This window comes from Mastacembelus armatus, chromosome 10 (genome assembly GCF_900324485.2).
Source record: "Mastacembelus armatus chromosome 10, fMasArm1.2, whole genome shotgun sequence".
Taxonomy (NCBI): Eukaryota; Metazoa; Chordata; class Actinopteri; order Synbranchiformes; family Mastacembelidae; genus Mastacembelus; species Mastacembelus armatus.
The window spans coordinates 16,438,002-16,454,598 of record NC_046642.1 but is presented as its reverse complement, the minus strand read 5'-3'; the positions used below and the strand labels follow the sequence as shown (position 1 = coordinate 16,454,598).

The following is a 16,597-nucleotide window of genomic DNA, read 5'->3' as shown; positions in this document are numbered from 1 at the left end:
GTACCCTGTGAGGAGCAGAGCAAATAATGAAAGAAATAAACGCACAGAGCAGGCCTGCAGTCGACATCTCTCTCAGTTAAGGGGCTGAGAGGGGTCGCTGAGAGTCAGCTGCTTTCTCAGAGCGGCCTTTGTCAACCAGGCATTGAAAGTAAACACTCTGGCCAACCTACAGCCACCTGTGTGCAAACTGAGACTGAAAGTGAGAGAGACCAGAGGGCGATGGAAAGAAAATGACAAAAAGAGTATGAATGTTCCATGCCCCCCACCACCTCCCACTCCCAAACAAAAGCTAAGGTTTCACCGATTTGGCTACTGCCTGTCGAAACCCAGTGCATACAGTTATTCATCTAGGCAGTCATCACTTACATCTAATTAACCACATGATGGTCTGTTGAGCAGAAAATGAAGGAGGTGATTAATCATTAAGGGCACCTCCAGGCCTGCTCCTAAACCTATAAATGGGGGACATGCGTGGAAAGAGTTGTTAGGCATTTTGTGCTTCTTGTCGTCACGTTCACATAAAGGACATAGCCAAGCCACTGTGGTTCAGAAGCAAGTGATGATAATATTGGTAACATCCATCCACCTGACAGATCTAATGGAGAAAACATAACTTTATCCTCATAGACAGTACGCACAGTACAGTAAATCTATGAGAGGGGTAATACATACAAAAATCATAGTTGTGCACGTTTATATATCCCTAGTGTTTTAGATGGGAATTTACTGTTTCTGTTGAGATGTAAGTTGCTTTTACTTCTTTTGTGGGTGAGTTACTGGTGTTTTGGGCAATGACGTAATTGTGGAAAGGTCCTGGGTGCAGTCAACTTGTAATTAGGTGAGGAATTTTTCATCTGGTCAAGGCTGGCTGGCTCTGGCTTTATAAATAAAAACGTTACTTAGAAGATGAAAACACAGGGAGAGGAAAGGACAGACATGAAATGGAGTAATGAAGTTCTTGAGTAACCTTTCTTACCCAACACTGCTGGAAACCCCTAATATTAATTTCTAATCCCCTTAACATGGTCACAGGTCAGATTTCTGTGCTGTTTATAATATAAGGTTCTACAAATAAGAACATGCTGATGCTGAGCATGAAATATTTGTGTAAGTGTTAATCGAGGAAAATATTTGGCTGACCAGAGGATTTCAGAATTTGTCTTCCAGACAGTGTTTTTGGGGATAATTCAAGGTCTGCTTATGACCTGTGTTATAATGTTGCTGTGCCAATCTCCATATAGCACATGTAATTCACTCATTTTCAATCACCATCCTCTCTGTCAATCTAAAATAAATCACGACCATAATCATGTGCACACATTTAGTGCAGCAAATAATCATCCCTTTCAACAAAATATATTCCCAGAAGTGCTGCAACCCCGAGTAAGCGCATAATAAAGCATACCACTAGGAGTCAGCTACTATCACCAGCTGCACTTGAAGTGGGAGTCTGGGCTGTTTCAGTGGTAAGGTCTCACTCCATATGTGCTTTGTTTCCTCATCTACAGGGGTGATTTATGGTTCTCACACAGGCCACGCTTCTGAGCTGTTTATATCTGCTGAAGATAAAAGAAAATCATGGCTTTATTACTCAGACTGAGCGGGTGTGTTTACACAGCAGACAGGCCTCCAACGCACATATCTGATCTGTCTTTTCAGAGGCAATAAACTGTCCCCAGTGCCTGCAAACCATCACTGAACATGTCTGATGTGTTACATACAAAATTGGATCTGTCAGAAAACAAATTCCATTTAGCTCATCCTTCTATTAACCAGTAAACAATTCATCCTGATGGCACATCCTGGAAAAAAAAAAAAAAAGATCCAGCTTTGGTTGGATTTCTGTTCAAATGTTTCTCTGTGAACCAAAGTGCATTCTGCTTTTTCAGTCAAACACATGATCAGATGTACTGTTTCAAAGTGCAATTCAAGATCACACTGAAGAATGCATGTCCTGGTATGCTCTCATATGTTTATTCCCAAGCAACCGCCTCCTAAAAACTGTTTGCCTGTAGCGCCATCCTCTGGTGAGAACGAATACAGCACAAATCACACAACAGTGCACACATTACACAACTCAGAGCCACCAACAGAAACTGCATTGAAAGGCAAAAAAATCCAGAGGTCTATTACAGTATCATATTGTTTTATTAGCCAGTACAGAAGCTTAACTTTGCCGTAGGGCTATGTTTTGTTTTTACTATGTTAACACACTGGAGACCAAAAATGACAGCAGCTTACAATACATACTGACAAGGGGGTCAGTGACACTTACAAACCAAAACAACATGAAAATATTAGTGTCCCAACACTAAACTAATAACACTATCTATTTTACAGTGCTACTTATACATTGTCTCCATGGGGCCAAACACAGTTCACACAGTGTGACTTCAGGTAATAACAGAATGCTGGGCAGGTATGACCTTCGACCCTTTTGATTAAAAAAAAAAAAAAAAAACAAAGAAAAAAGAAAAAAAAAGCACAGACTCAGTAATTGTGATGCCGTTGCCTAACATGTGTGATATTTAGTATAGTTAAAGCATGCGAGTTAATAAGATCTGCTGCCTGCAGAAAAGTTGATGCTGATGAGGATACATGAGCTATAAGCGCTGAGGTAAGTGTGCGCCGCAGTTGGGAATTGTTTGGACTGTTGTCTATGATTTCTGATTCTGCTCAATTCTACTCATTTATTCTATCACCGCTACATCAGTGTTATATTTATGTATAACCACTGGCTCTTGTCTTGCAATACTAACCTCTAATTTCCAACAGTGTATTAGAGCAGCACAGCTAAATGACTTCATGTAACTAAGTGTGATAGAGCCTGGGAGGTCAAAGTTGCTTTAAGTAAATACTGTACATGCCACATTGATTAATCTATTTCACAATCCAGAATAGAAAATCTGTGGAATTTTTAAATAAACTTTTTTTAATAATTACATGTAACCACAAACTAAAGCTGCTATTACTGATAAATGATATAGTGTTTAAGCTGAAGTGGATGGTGTAGTGAAATATATATTATATGGAATTTAAACAAAATATTAAGTTAAACTTGTTGAAGTTAAATGTCTCCAGTCACCCATGGTTTAACATAATTCTATAAACCAGGTAGCATGGAGAACCTGCTATCATGCAATCACTGTATGTATCTAATAAAAACTCTGAAAACATTTGTATGTCTAATTGTTTTTAAACATCAATAAGCAGAATCAGAAATCATTTTAAATGAATCCCACAGTTAAAAGAAATTAGTTCAAAGAGCCCAACATCATGACTCTGGCACTGTTTGACAGTAAATAGAGTATTCATGTTCAGGGAGCGAGTGGTCCCAGCCTCAGCTCTACATGGTGTGTGAGCCAGATGGCCTCAGCAATAGTGTCGCCTCCCTCCTCGCTCGGCCTGATGGGAGCTGCAAGGTTGCGGAAGTCGTGTCGGATCTTAAATGAAACAGTGACATCCGCATCGTCTTCCTTCTGAGGGATCACTTTGATGAAGAAACCAATCTTGTTGGATTTCCTAAAGGCAACAACACTGTGGAGTGGACAGAGATAAGGTTAAGAGTTGGTGCACACCATTAATTCTGTGTGCTGGTGTGCTGGTGTGTGGGTGTGTGTGTGGGTGTGTGTGTGTGTGTGTGTGTGTGTGTGTATGTGTGTGTGTGTGTGTGTGTGTGTGTGTGTGTGTGTGTGTAGTGACTTACTCTGGGTCATCCTGGAAGTCCTGGGGTTCGGCCAGTTCGTCATACTCAGCAGCAGCATCCTTTCCTGCCAAGACCAGTTCCTTGCTGGGTACTATGACCTAAAAACATTTGGTGACTTTTAAATGAGTGGAAGAATTGAATCTGTGTTGTGCCTTTTCCATTTCAAAACACACTAATGAAGACTTACGTGTTAAGTGTGACTTTACTGTAAACTGCACATTTCTGAAATAAAAATACTTACAAGAAGTTTGAAGATATATAATTATGTAAATGAATACTTGATGAAATTTGAGATCTCTTGTTTCTTAATAACTGTAACAGTATCATTACCAAGACAGGTAATGATACTGTTACAGGACATAAAGACCTTGTACGCATAATATTTTAAACCGAAATTTTCTATGACTGAAACCATTTAATAGTAATTGATCACTTAACCGATGTTGAACAAAAATCATTGGGTGTGTATCATATCTGTGTCTATCAGATTCAGATCTGCTCTGCCCTGCTCCAGCATGTGGTAAAATTAACATATTCATATAGTCATCAACAATCATACAAAATAAAGTACATAACATATGTGCGAGGTGAGCGGACCAAGCCTTAGGAAGAGCTGGTTGATAAAATCAACTAAGCATGTGATGTGGTTCACGCTGCCCTCCAGGTGTTTGAATATCAGATGAAGCAGAATGACAGCACTGCCCACTGTTTGGACATCATGTGAATGGAAATGGGTCATGAAGATGCACAGTTTTGGCCAGGAGCTGTTCTCTGGCCCTACCCAGCCTGGGCCTCGACTCCGTCATTGAAGAGGCCAAGACAAATAGCCTTTAGTCACCGAGGGTCTCGCAGCTGCTGCTATCAACAGGAAACTCAGCGGACCATTTTCCAACAGCAACACTCTTAGCTGTGCGTGTGACAGCTGACAGATGGAGGGACCCAACTGTTCTGTACATGAGATGATGTGTAGGCTCACTATTCCATAAGGAGGAGGCAGTATGAAGGATCTGACCATCCTGCACTCATATGTTGCCTGGTAAGACTGCAGGAATACTATTGGATATAACATGCAGCGCTTAGAACGTAAACGTGATATAAAAAAAAAAAAAAGTTTGAGTGTGTCCATGTATTATATTAAAAAGCACAACCCTCAATTTACTATATTTTGACCATAGAGCAGCAGCAAACCCTTAAAACCAACAAGCACACAGCCTGAGTATATTACTCCCTATTTGTGTTTGTTTAGCAATTAACTGTATACTACAAATAGCAAACACAAAGAAACATTATGACCCCAGTACAGTGGTGTTTCTGGCCACCTAATGAATTTAAGTTCAATATTCACAGTCTTATGTTTAGTAGAGGGAGTTTATCAGCCATTGTAGATGGGAAATGGCTCTCTGCTGCTCACAGTTAGGCTGAGGAGCTGATGAGAGCAGTGAAAATGAGCAATACAGTCAATTAGCCGTAAAACTAAAACAGTGACCTCAAAGCACTTCAAAAGCTCAGTAGAGCCACAGTCCTGTGTGCAGAATCTGTGTGATTTTTTTAATCTCCATGTTAAAATGCCGACTGATGCAACTCAACTTTTATTAAAACAATTACAAAGAGCTTCTTATATCATTCCAAGGTGTCAGCAGAAGTAGGAGTAATCCTTAGAGTGTTTGTTTGAGATACCGTTTGGTAGTAGTCAGGACATTAATGGTATTTGCATTATACTGACTGCTACTGTGCGCCTACAGGTCTTTTTGGATAGATAGAGAAGAAAGTGAAATACCTTGGCAGTGCTGTTGATGTCATCAGGATCGTCTTCCTCACAAGCAGCCAATGCGACATGGGTGATGTTCTCCACTGGGTTGGTTAAGGTCAGCAGCACTTGGCTCTCCTAAATACACAGGGCAGAGTGAGAAACACTTCTCCCTAATTATCTTTCTGAGCTGGTCATCACCATTCAAGAGGCTCCTGTAATCTTTATGACCTATCACCTAACATCAGCTGAGACTGGCTCCAGCCCACCGCAAAACTGAACTGGGATATGCAGTATAGAAAAGGGATGGACTGAATGTTTGTATGATCTTACTGTATTAATGGTAGTTTTTATTGTGACTTTTTATTGTGTTCATACATAAAATAAACAGGACCTCAGTTTTACACCTGGGATGCAAAGTTGATTTCCCAGTATGACGATATAGACTTGAGCTCAAAACAGTTATTGCTTAATTAGCCAAGTTTCTAACTGCACTGCACAATCCTACAAGACACTACAGAAATGGATTATTGGCTGGCGTGTTATACACTTAAAATATTGAGGTGAAGCTTTGAACAAAACATACTTACCTTCATGTACCGAAGATTTGGAATAGACATAATTCTCACTTCGGGGATATAACTCCTGTGGGAGGACAGAAAGCCAATCAATACACTAATTGTCAAACACACAACATTCCTAATTATATTCATTAAATACTAAAATGAAAGCAACAACAATTAGGTGGAAAGGATTGGAGTTTTCATTCTTTGTCTTTGCTATAACTGAAAATGCAAGGAAAGTGTAAAAATTACAAAGAAAAGTGAAAATGCATGAATAATCTTCTGGAAAGACACTTATACTTGCTTAAGATTGCTTTAATCTAACTAAACATCAACAACAAACTAATTCAGTTTTTTCAGTAAATAAAAAAATTATCAAGAAAACATGTTTCATACAGAATCTCATGACCAATACTCACACAGCCACCAGCTGAATTTTAAATTTGATTGAAGTAGGATTAAATTCTGGCTTACTCAAGTTGTGCTCACATTTCTAGAGGAGAAACATAAAAAAAAAAATTCCTAAATGCGATCTACATCTACAGGATATACCAGAATTTAACTGATAGAGTAGGATAAATCCCTGAAGCGGTACTGACCCTACAGCGCAGTGAGCGTTTCATCAGAAGGTGTTTGTGTCTAGGATGGAGCTGAGACGCCCCTGCAGGCTGGAAGTCAGGTTGCAGAAGCCGCTGTCGCAGCGTGGTCACTGTGAGGACACGACAAAACTTAGATTCAACTCAGCCTTGATAAGAGCGACACAAGTTATCAACATAGTTTAATGCATTCAGGACAAGAGCTTACCCTCTGGTAAACTGATGGGTCTGGTATAACAGTCTTCAGGGAGGGGCTCCACTTCATCAAGAGCCTGTGCAGGTTCAATGGTGATCTCCTTCTGGTCCTCACCCTCTTTAAGGCTAGTGGAATTACATAAACACTGCTGTCAAAAACTGTGATATCCCTAGGTAATTCTTCAGCAGTTACATTTATGTCAGGTGGTTATGCAAGTGGTCAAAGGCCCAAAGTCGGTGCCTTCAAGAACATATCACCTTGTAATATTTTAGACTTGGCTACTTAACCGCAACATTAATAGGCATGAGGAAAAAAAAAATATATATATATAGATATATATCTATATCTATATATATATCTATATATCTATATCTATATATCTATATATCTATATATATATAGATATATATATATATATATATATATATATCTATATATATAGATATAGATATATATATATATTTTTTTTTTTTCACCCACCCTTTTCTTTACATGAAGTCCTAATTTATAATTGTCTCCCAAATTTGACAGCATGCTTTGTCAATAGTGTGCCTTTTGACAGCCAGTTATTCATTTTTTAGATGTTAAAAGAACTTTATAAATGATTCCTTGAAATAACTGAACAAGTTGATGATGTGACTGAGAATAAAATAACAGGGGAAAACTGGTCACTGTGATTGATTACCTATATATCTCAAGTTTCAAGGCCTCTGGAAAGGCCTCTTGATTTTTAGGGCACACTTAAACTAATGAAACAATTGCTAGTGTAAGAAGTCAATTTATCCAAGTCACTGACAATATTTAGGCACATCATTTATACTTAACTGTAAATATGGAAATTCAGGGGAACGGTTCTTTAAGTTTGCACAAGATTTACTAATGTAAAAATATTCCATGTGTGAAGTCAAAGCAGCAGTAATTGCCAGCATATGATAAAAGACAACTCACGAAAGGCCCGCTAGGCTTGTTAAGGGAGCCCCAGACCTCTGCCTCTGCAGTCTGGTTCCAAGACCATATTTTTCCTGAGTGGAGTTAAGAAAAAAAAAATATTAAAAATATAAAAAATATTTGGCATACAGAAAATTAAAGAAGGTACAATACCATTTATGCAATTATTCTACAGCCATTTTTCTACTACTACTTTAACACAAGGCCTTGACTTAGAAAGAGAATGTATTTTTAAAAACAAAAATGAAAAATAAAATATTTGACATTTAAATAAACAACTATTATATTTGTCCTGTGGTTATGAGACATTACCAGGAGTCTTTGTGCCTAGGATATTGGAAGAGACTCAACTCTGACAGAATGAGGGCTCTGCACTTAGTTATTAGTATGAACAATTTCTTCTCTCCCTCTCCAAACATAAAGGTGCCCATTGTGCAGATCTAAGTCTCATTTACCCAAGGAGACATTCATGTGATCTGTGAGGTCACTCAATAACAGATTAGAGAAGAACCAATGCAAAGAGCCAACAGTGCTACTGTAAAGATGACACTACCCAAGTTGTGAAAAATATTAAACTCACCACCACATGAATAGTGTGTTGCTGGGGGGTAAAAACCAAAATGTCAGAGTGCATAAGCAAAGAAACAAAGAGAGAATAAAGAACCAGGTGAAACCAAAGCAATTAGGCAAACATTAGTGGCATTTGGTGACATGCAACAGCAACGGAAATCAGTGATGGAAAACATCAGCAGCAAATCACAGTTTAAGTGTTTAAAATGGTGCCAGCACACAATAACAAAGACTGGCTTGCATTATTAAATGTTGATTACAGTAAAAGCAGAAAGCAAGAGCTATAAAACATGTGCCAACAAGCTTAAGAGCCATGATGTCCATGTCCATACTAGGGGCACTACATTTAAAATGTACATGTTCTGCTCCATTTGGACTACCAGGCAGAGTTGATTTTCTTCCTCCTACGTATGGACATGATGTCAATCATGAGCTCCAACCAAACACTACAGCAGCTGATGTGGCTAATTATTCCCTTCTGCTTCGGACTAAAGACATGATAAGCTTGTAATACCCTCAGTGGAGCATAATGTGAGCAAATTATTGGTAATATTATTAAGATTTAAGTAGAATGTCTTTATTAAATACATTTCTTTAGTGGAATCAACAGTTGATCAGATTGATTGATTGTCCAGCAGCACATAACTGCAGTGGGACAACAGGTCTCTGACATTTAAAATGGGTTAGGATAAAGGTATGGATTCTTGAACTGTTGAGCTCAGGAGGAGCAGAGTACCGAGAACGCCAGAGGCATGCACTGTCGTCTCCTGGCCAGTTTCTTCCTGTCCCTCTCCTGCTTCTCTCGGTGGGCCAGCTGCTGGTAATACTCAATCAGCTTGTTGATCTGTTGGAAACAAAAAATTCCTTCCTGACTCTGGTCATCGATGCTCCATATACTTGCTTTTAAACAAAAGTTATGAAGTATTAGCCCAGGGAGACCCAAACTCTGCCACAGTGTCCCAGTAGTACATATTGTTTGTTTGCATAACACTTTGAGAGGTTTAAGGTAAATACTGTAAAGTCTTCATTCCAAACAAATTTTTAATATTCTTTAAATTAACTTAGTGCAAAATAATCATCTACTGCACAATCAATGTCAACAATCTGAAAGGAAAAAAATGTTGATTTACTCGGATGCAAATCAATTCCAATACAAGCCACATATGATAAAGAAACATGTGAGCAACTCAAGAGAATTTAGATAACCACAGGGGGAAAACCTACCCGCTGAGCATGAGGGTTTTCTGGTTCCTGCCATCCGCCACTGGCTGCAGTGAAAAAAAAAACACAGCAAAACATAACCTAACGTATGAACAAACACAACCCAAACAACTTTCTTCATGAAGTAAATGTAGTGTTTTGGCACTGCTAATATTTCTTACGCCTACTCTAGCATATGACCACATTAATAAGTCTAAATTATATCAGGACCCACCAACTGATTTGTCAGCCATTCCGACATCCCGGGAGGTCCAGCGGCAGAAGCCACAGGCTAAATAATATGCCTTTTTCATGGCTGTCTTGGTAGGATCGTCAGGCAGGGGAGCTGGGATGTTGGTGGCCCGAGTGGACAGTGTGTGCATGCAGCATGGGCAGTCAAAACAATTTGCACACCTAGGTGGGGTACACATATAAACAGGACAAAGCACAGGACAATAAGCACACCAGACAAATTCAAAGTGAGCAATAACCCGTTATTATTGTTAATATTAATATTATTGGCTAGATAAGGAGCTTTCTCTATGCATCTGCAGGTCAGGTCTCACCTGTTCTTTTTAAGCTTAGCCTCGGCAGATGGCATGTTCTCCAGACAGCTTGGACAATAGTGGGAATCCACCTGACCACCAAACACAGGGGTGGGAGAGAGGAGTCAGACACTGCTCTACTAACTGTTGAACTATCAACGTGTTAAGGTAACTGCAACATCAGTAAATGGGGTTATCATTATATAAGGATAGCATTTGTTAGAGTACAGTGGCACAATGATGGGATACTAATGTTTATCCTTGGTGTTTCTGTAACTACCAGCGACCACATGTTTACAATGAAACATCCCTGACTAGTAACCTGAAGGTGATATGGTTTAAAAATAAATGGCACTGGGTGTGTCAGTCATTGTGAGCCACGTTAGCAAGCTGCTTTTTTAGGGAGAACGTTAGCTGGGCTGGGCCGACGCTATAACAAATGTTTTTACTTCTCGTACATGTCGTTCACACTCTTTATAAATAAACTAAGCCAGTGGTTAAACATTACGCTAAACTCAAGAATAACAAGAGCTATGGAGCGAGTTCATCTAGCTACTTATGTTGTCTCGTCTTAAGGCTAAAACACACGGAAGTTAACGCATCGCTTCCAGCCAATGAAATGAGGAGATTATTAGAAAAAACTTTGATTGACAGGCCTTTTAGCCAAAGAAAGCGCGAGAAGGTTAGCGCTACCAGCTAACCGGCTAACAGCTAGCTCGTCATAACCAGAGCGTAAAAACGGAAAACACCAACATACCTCGTGAGACACACATTCCAGAGATCGTAACTCACTACAGTACCGGCAGAAATAAAGCTGGGATAACGGAGCCCTGATCCTCTTCTCTCCACGAACCAGATAAACAACTCTATCCGGCTGCAGAAGGGACGCCATCTCTAACCAGCTCGGCCGAGTCCGGGGCTCAGTGAGGCGCACCGCTAGCACTGACGTCACCGCTGGTCCTCTGGCGTGCTCAATGTCGACCCCCTGTGGTGACGGCTGAAACTGCCAGCCCCTCGCCCACCCAGATTACCCGAGATGACATTCTGCCCGCTTTTCCTTTATTCATACCATATAAAAAATTTAAACCTATAAACGTAATATTTCCAAAACAGGACCTTCAGTATTTGTGTCAAGTAGTTTGGGTAAAAGACTGGGATGACGATTATGTAGTTTCCAGCTGTTGTGTCAGATACACACTGAATCAACATTAACCGCATGTAGATAACTATCAGATCGGACTTGATATGTGCAGAAATCTAAATTTATTGCGGTTGAGGTCAATACATGAATATGTGCGTGTTCTTCTTTGACGCGTTATGTTAATTTAGGTCGCGTTAACATAAGATGGGATGGTCGTCCACCTGCTGTCAGCACCCCCGTCATATAGAAAATACTCAAGTATAGTTTTCATCCAACAGTAGCGTCAAAAATATCTCTAAATTACACCACGGAGAAGCAAAATAACAGAAAGTGCTGTGTATTAGGACTCTTTTATGAGTTCGTGTCCATAAGCCCATATTGTCTCATTTGTAGTTGTGAGTCATAAACCTGTATTTCATTAGAAGTCATCGTCGCTGCAGTGTCCTGTGGGAGTTTGTCCCTATATTGGCTTTCTGTATAAACAGCCCCGGGGACCTGTTACTAAACTTGAAACGTTTGTGAGTCCAGTTCAGGATATTTATTTCATGAAAGAGCCTGAACAAATTGAAACTAATTTAAACCGAATAGTACAGTACTCCTGACGCAACAGATTTGCCCCTTTGTTTTTCAGGGTGCAGTGATGCATGTGGACCAGCTCCTGCTGTCCAGAGGTTATTATCAGTCAGACCATTACACAAAAAGCAAGAGTTCATCTGGGGCTGGTCAAATAAAAGAGAATTTTCAACATAAACCTATGCAAAGAATATGAGACTAAATTATAATTGACCACATAAATGACACTTTATTAAAATAGGATCAGATTTTTGCTGACTTGCACATTTTGAGATATTGGTACATTTCCTCAGTACAGTACAGCCCATAGCACAGTAAAACACAGTATAGTCGGTGAGGTGCTCTGACGGGACTATAAAGAGGCCTTTCACCCACGTACAGGGCAAACAGCTGAGGACCAGCTCACCATGGTAACAGCTGATCCCAGAGAGGTGAAATGATCCATATGAATAAAATTTGAACCAACAGTATTGTTCCTCTTTTCAGAAAAAAGTGGTGCACATCATGTTGGACTTATTTAAATTCACTCCAGAGCAACATGCTACTCAAATTGAATCTATTTATTTATGTCTTCTGTGCCAGCTGAACGCAGCTCATGAATATGTTCACAGCAGGTTAAGCACCAGGCATGTTCTGAGTGACACACACAGAAAGGTGCTGTCTTAATTGGGGAAAGTGAAGGTTAATGGGGAAAACAATAGGCAGTTATTTATCACTGAATACTGAATACGAGGAATATAGCCTTCCCTTATAAAGAGCTCCGCCAACAAACAGGTAACCTTCCAGGAACTTAAAAAAAAGTCCTAGGAACGTTTTCTAAAGGTAGATTGGTTCTAGGGGGGTTCCTTGGAGGTTCTTTAAAGGTTATTCCTAAATTCTATACAGATCCTCTAGGGAATGATCCCTTAAGGTTCTCAGAAGGTTATTTTTATAAAACCTTTACAGAGCCTTAATGCACAATGTGAATGACAAGAGTGATTACCATCCAGCCTTTCGTGGTGTCTATTCATTCATCGCTCATTGATTCATTGATTCATTGATTCATTGAGGCCTATTTTGCGCTTTTTACGTCAGCAGAGGGCGTCATCTCGCTCAGCCCTGCTGTCCCTCCACCCCCGCTCCTGCCAGAGTTTATTTATCCTGCGGGATAAGCGGGCAGACATCCACAGTGAGTAGTCACCGTGTAGGGGGAGGACGGCATGATGCGGCCCTTCCTACCGCTGCTGCTGCTGCTCGGTTTGCTGCGACCCTCGTTTTGCTGCGCCGATGCCGTGCTCACACAGGTACCTGTTGATCTCCACACACAGCACATCCGCAGCGGGAACGCAGATAGAAAATACAGATGTTGCAGCCTGAGATCAGATGACATCACTGTATTTTCTAAACCTGCGCCGTGTGACGCTGAATTACATCGCATCAAGAGTGCGTAGAAGCTGAGATTTGCTTGAAAATATGATGATTGTTGACTAAAAAGATGAACAGCTGCAAGCAGCCCGTGTACAGTATTTTTTTTGTTTTGGTCATAATTTAACGCAAATGTTAAAAACAGTTTAGAGAACCTTAACTAAAGAAGTAATAAAATCAATAGCCCAGTGATGCCAAAGGTAGATACACTATGTGCCAATTGGAAGAGTCTTATATAACGCCTGCCAGCTGTTTTTTTTTTTGTGTTTTTTTTTCACCACGCACTTCTGACATATCAAGTTTTCGGGAATGTTCCTTGGGACAGGTCCAATAATCTAACTGTTTCTTTTTTCCCCAAGCACTTTCAAATGTGGGCATGAAATGAGCATTTTGGCAATGGGACACGATTTGGGCAGCAAATATGGTCACACTCCGGAATGCTCATTTCATGTAGTCTCCTATATCTCACCAAACTAAAAATTAGTCATCAAACTGTGAGTTTTAATTTAACGAAGTGCTTCTGGTTCTTTGGGATCTGTTGACACTGGGCGTGTGTGTTGTAGTGGGACATATGTCAGTAGTTTGGCAAACAGGAAGAAAGGTGAAAGTGTTGCAGCTGTCCCTTTTGTGCTTTATTTGCTTAAAGCTCTGGGCTGCAGATTGTAAATATGCTCCTAATGTCAGTAAAAAGAGAGAGATTAACTGTTGAACTTCAGGGCGTTGTAATCATTTCTAAACATGTAAAAATATATATAGAATTTACTGTAGAAAAAATGAACGAGGTTTTATTCATTATTCTATTCATTATTCAGATTATTATTTATTTTTTACTTGAGAAATTATTCAAATTATTAATTAATTACCAAAAAAAAACCCTGATCTATTGCTTTAGATTGACTAATTGATCAGTTATTACTAACAACCATGACTAATTGTTAATCTAATAAAAATGATTTTTGTTACGTTACCCATTCACACACTGTATTTGTCACAGGACAACAAAGTGAACCATGGATGTTATGTTATAAATCATTATTTACTTACATGCAGTATTTAGTTATGCATTCATTAATACATGACAGCAATTTTTTGGGGGGTGGGAAATGGGCCAGATATTAAATGAAACCAAGTATTATAAGGAGTGGGTGAAAGAATTACTTCAATAGACTCTTAACCAAACATTTGTATGACGTGGGGGGTGTCCTTGTCAAGGCCTACATTGCCTTTAGGTAGAAAAATTTGTGATGTAAAACATCAACTAATTGTGCAAATCAAAAAGCAAACACACGCGCCCCGCTGGAGGGCATAGGAAAACACTGTATAAGAGCAAAAACACTGAAAAAGTGCTGGGTAACCATGTTGGCTGTTATACAGTTAAAACAAAGATAACCTGCTCTGACCTTGTCTGTACCCCCAGCGGTGTGACTCATCCACAGATGGCACCATTTACAAATACCAGGCGAAGACTCTAAATGGAAGTCACACTGTGAACTTCAATGATTACGCAGGCAAGAGCGTGCTCTTCATCAACGTGGCCACATACTGAGGATACACCTTGCAGTATGTGGGTAAGAAACACCACCAGGGACAGGGATATTACTGTGTTTAACAGTTTGAAAGATGAGCTTCTCCACCTGAAGACACTGTACTTGTTCTTTTCTATTCCCAGAACTGAATGCACTACACGAGGAGATGAAACCCTATGGGCTCACCATACTTGGCTTTCCCTGCAATCAGTTTGGAAAACAGGAACCGGGCCAAAAACATGAAATCCTGCCAGCTTTAAAGTGAGAATTCCTTTTTCAGTGCAAGCCAGTTCCAGGTTAGACACAATGAAAAAACAACTAATTAAAAGAATTAAAAGACCTGAGACCTATAGAACTGCTTAGGTGAGAAGTGGAGCTTTTTTGGGAACTTGAAAGTGTCATCCACTGGAAAAAAAAGTTTGTCAAAAAAACAAAAAAAACAACAACAAAAAAAAAATCATATCCAGCCTACACCTGAAGTCAAAACAGGAGATTCCTAAATGTTGGTCACAAGCCTCTCACAGGACATTATATACCATAATAAGCTGTAACATAAGAACATCCGACGCTGGCTGTAGAGAGGAATTTGCTGTTAAATCCTCTATCCTTCAACAAAGTTTCATTTAATCGTGGAAAACATCCTTTGGCAATAAGATCGCTGTCTAGTAGTGGCATTTCACACACATAGAATTTAAGTCTCAGGTTGCATCTTATATCCATAGCAAAGCCTCTGTAATACTCTGTGCTGTTTTGCTCAGCTTATGGTGAGTGCTGAGCAGCTGCCAAGCCACAGTGTGTTCACAGGCACGTCCACTGATAAGCTGCCCTCTTTCTGGATTCCAGGTATGTCAGACCAGGCAACGGATTTGTTCCAAACTTCCTGCTGTTTGAGAAAGGTGATGTGAATGGAAATAATGAGCAACAGATTTTCACTTTCCTTAAAGTAAGTTATGGTTTGCTTATAAAGCTTTTAATGCTGTTTGTCAACAGAGAAGGTAGTTTTTTGTTTACTGGATAGTACAGAAGTGTTTTCTAAATATGAACAGCTATTAATAGGTGTTGACTTGTGAATATCTGAGTCACAGAACAAAAGCCTTACTGGGTTTGCTAGCTACATTGAGTCAACAGTATGTCATCCTATCTTTATGTAAATTATTAAAACTGATATATTGCAATTGAAAGTCACCATGCACCTACCCTTGTGCAGGATGCAGCCTATCTACTTGATATTTCTAGCCTTGTGCTTTCTGCCACACAGAATTCCTGCCCTCCTGTTGGAGACAACTTTGGGGTCTCTACACATAGACTGTTCTGGGAGCCTCTGAAAGTCAACGACATCAAGTGGAACTTTGAAAAGTTTCTGGTCGGGCCAGATGGAAAGCCTGTAATGAGGTGGCACCCAAGTATCAACATTTCTGTGGTCCGAGCTGACATTCGTAAATACATGCTCCAGCTATACCCACCGGATATTTTTAATTAAACCTCTGATTCGTCACACATAACTGTCCAGCCATTAAAGTAAATGTAATGATGGATAAGGTAGAATGTAGAAGTGAGTAATGGTAACAGTTTCTGACACATGAAGGTGGCATCTTGAATGAAGAAGAGGCTTGAAAACAGGAACTCTGTAGTGCCTCTTTGGAGTCTGGGGTTCAGGCCAGCTCTTCAGTGCATTCAGGCTGCCCTGCACTCCCACAGCATCATGTCATCTTCTCATCCCAGGACCTGTTAGCCATTACAGTCTAAATGTTAATTACTCCCAATAAATCATGGAAAACACCAATGTATAGAGACTTCTTTGAGTGAAACAACCTTGCTGACATTTCTATCCTGCAATTTAAAAAAATAAAAGGACAAAATATGAACACGAATAAGCAAGGTA

General features: G+C 39.8%; 2 protein-coding genes across 3 annotated transcripts; one reads left to right on the top strand and one right to left on the bottom strand.

Annotated features, from left to right (window-relative positions):
• Nucleotides 1-2,129: 2,129 nt before the first annotated feature.
• On the bottom strand, nt 2,130-11,023 carry dctn4 (dynactin 4). Of its 2 annotated transcripts, XM_026330510.1 has the most exons (13): nt 10,829-10,963; nt 10,093-10,163; nt 9,762-9,940; nt 9,551-9,594; nt 9,063-9,170; nt 7,757-7,830; nt 6,821-6,933; nt 6,616-6,725; nt 6,436-6,509; nt 6,044-6,098; nt 5,484-5,591; nt 3,707-3,804; nt 2,130-3,537 (listed from the first exon to the last, which is right to left on the bottom strand). In XM_026330510.1, the coding sequence occupies exons 1-13, from the start codon at nt 10,961-10,963 to the stop codon at nt 3,318-3,320; spliced, it is 1,389 nt and encodes a 462-aa protein (XP_026186295.1). In that variant the 3' UTR covers nt 2,130-3,317. The 2 variants fall into 2 exon arrangements, with proteins under 2 accessions (XP_026186295.1, XP_026186296.1); XM_026330511.2 differs by lacking the exons at nt 2,130-3,537; nt 3,707-3,804 and adding an exon at nt 3,814-4,759 and having other exon boundaries at nt 10,829-11,023.
• A 1,888-nt stretch (nt 11,024-12,911) lies between these two features.
• Nucleotides 12,912-16,498, top strand: gpx3 (glutathione peroxidase 3). The gene is made up of 5 exons (XM_026330300.1): nt 12,912-13,068; nt 14,607-14,757; nt 14,859-14,976; nt 15,559-15,658; nt 15,974-16,498. The coding sequence occupies exons 1-5, from the start codon at nt 12,985-12,987 to the stop codon at nt 16,193-16,195; spliced, it is 675 nt and encodes a 224-aa protein (XP_026186085.1). The 5' UTR covers nt 12,912-12,984; the 3' UTR covers nt 16,196-16,498.
• The last annotated feature ends 99 nt before the right edge of the window (nt 16,499-16,597 follow it).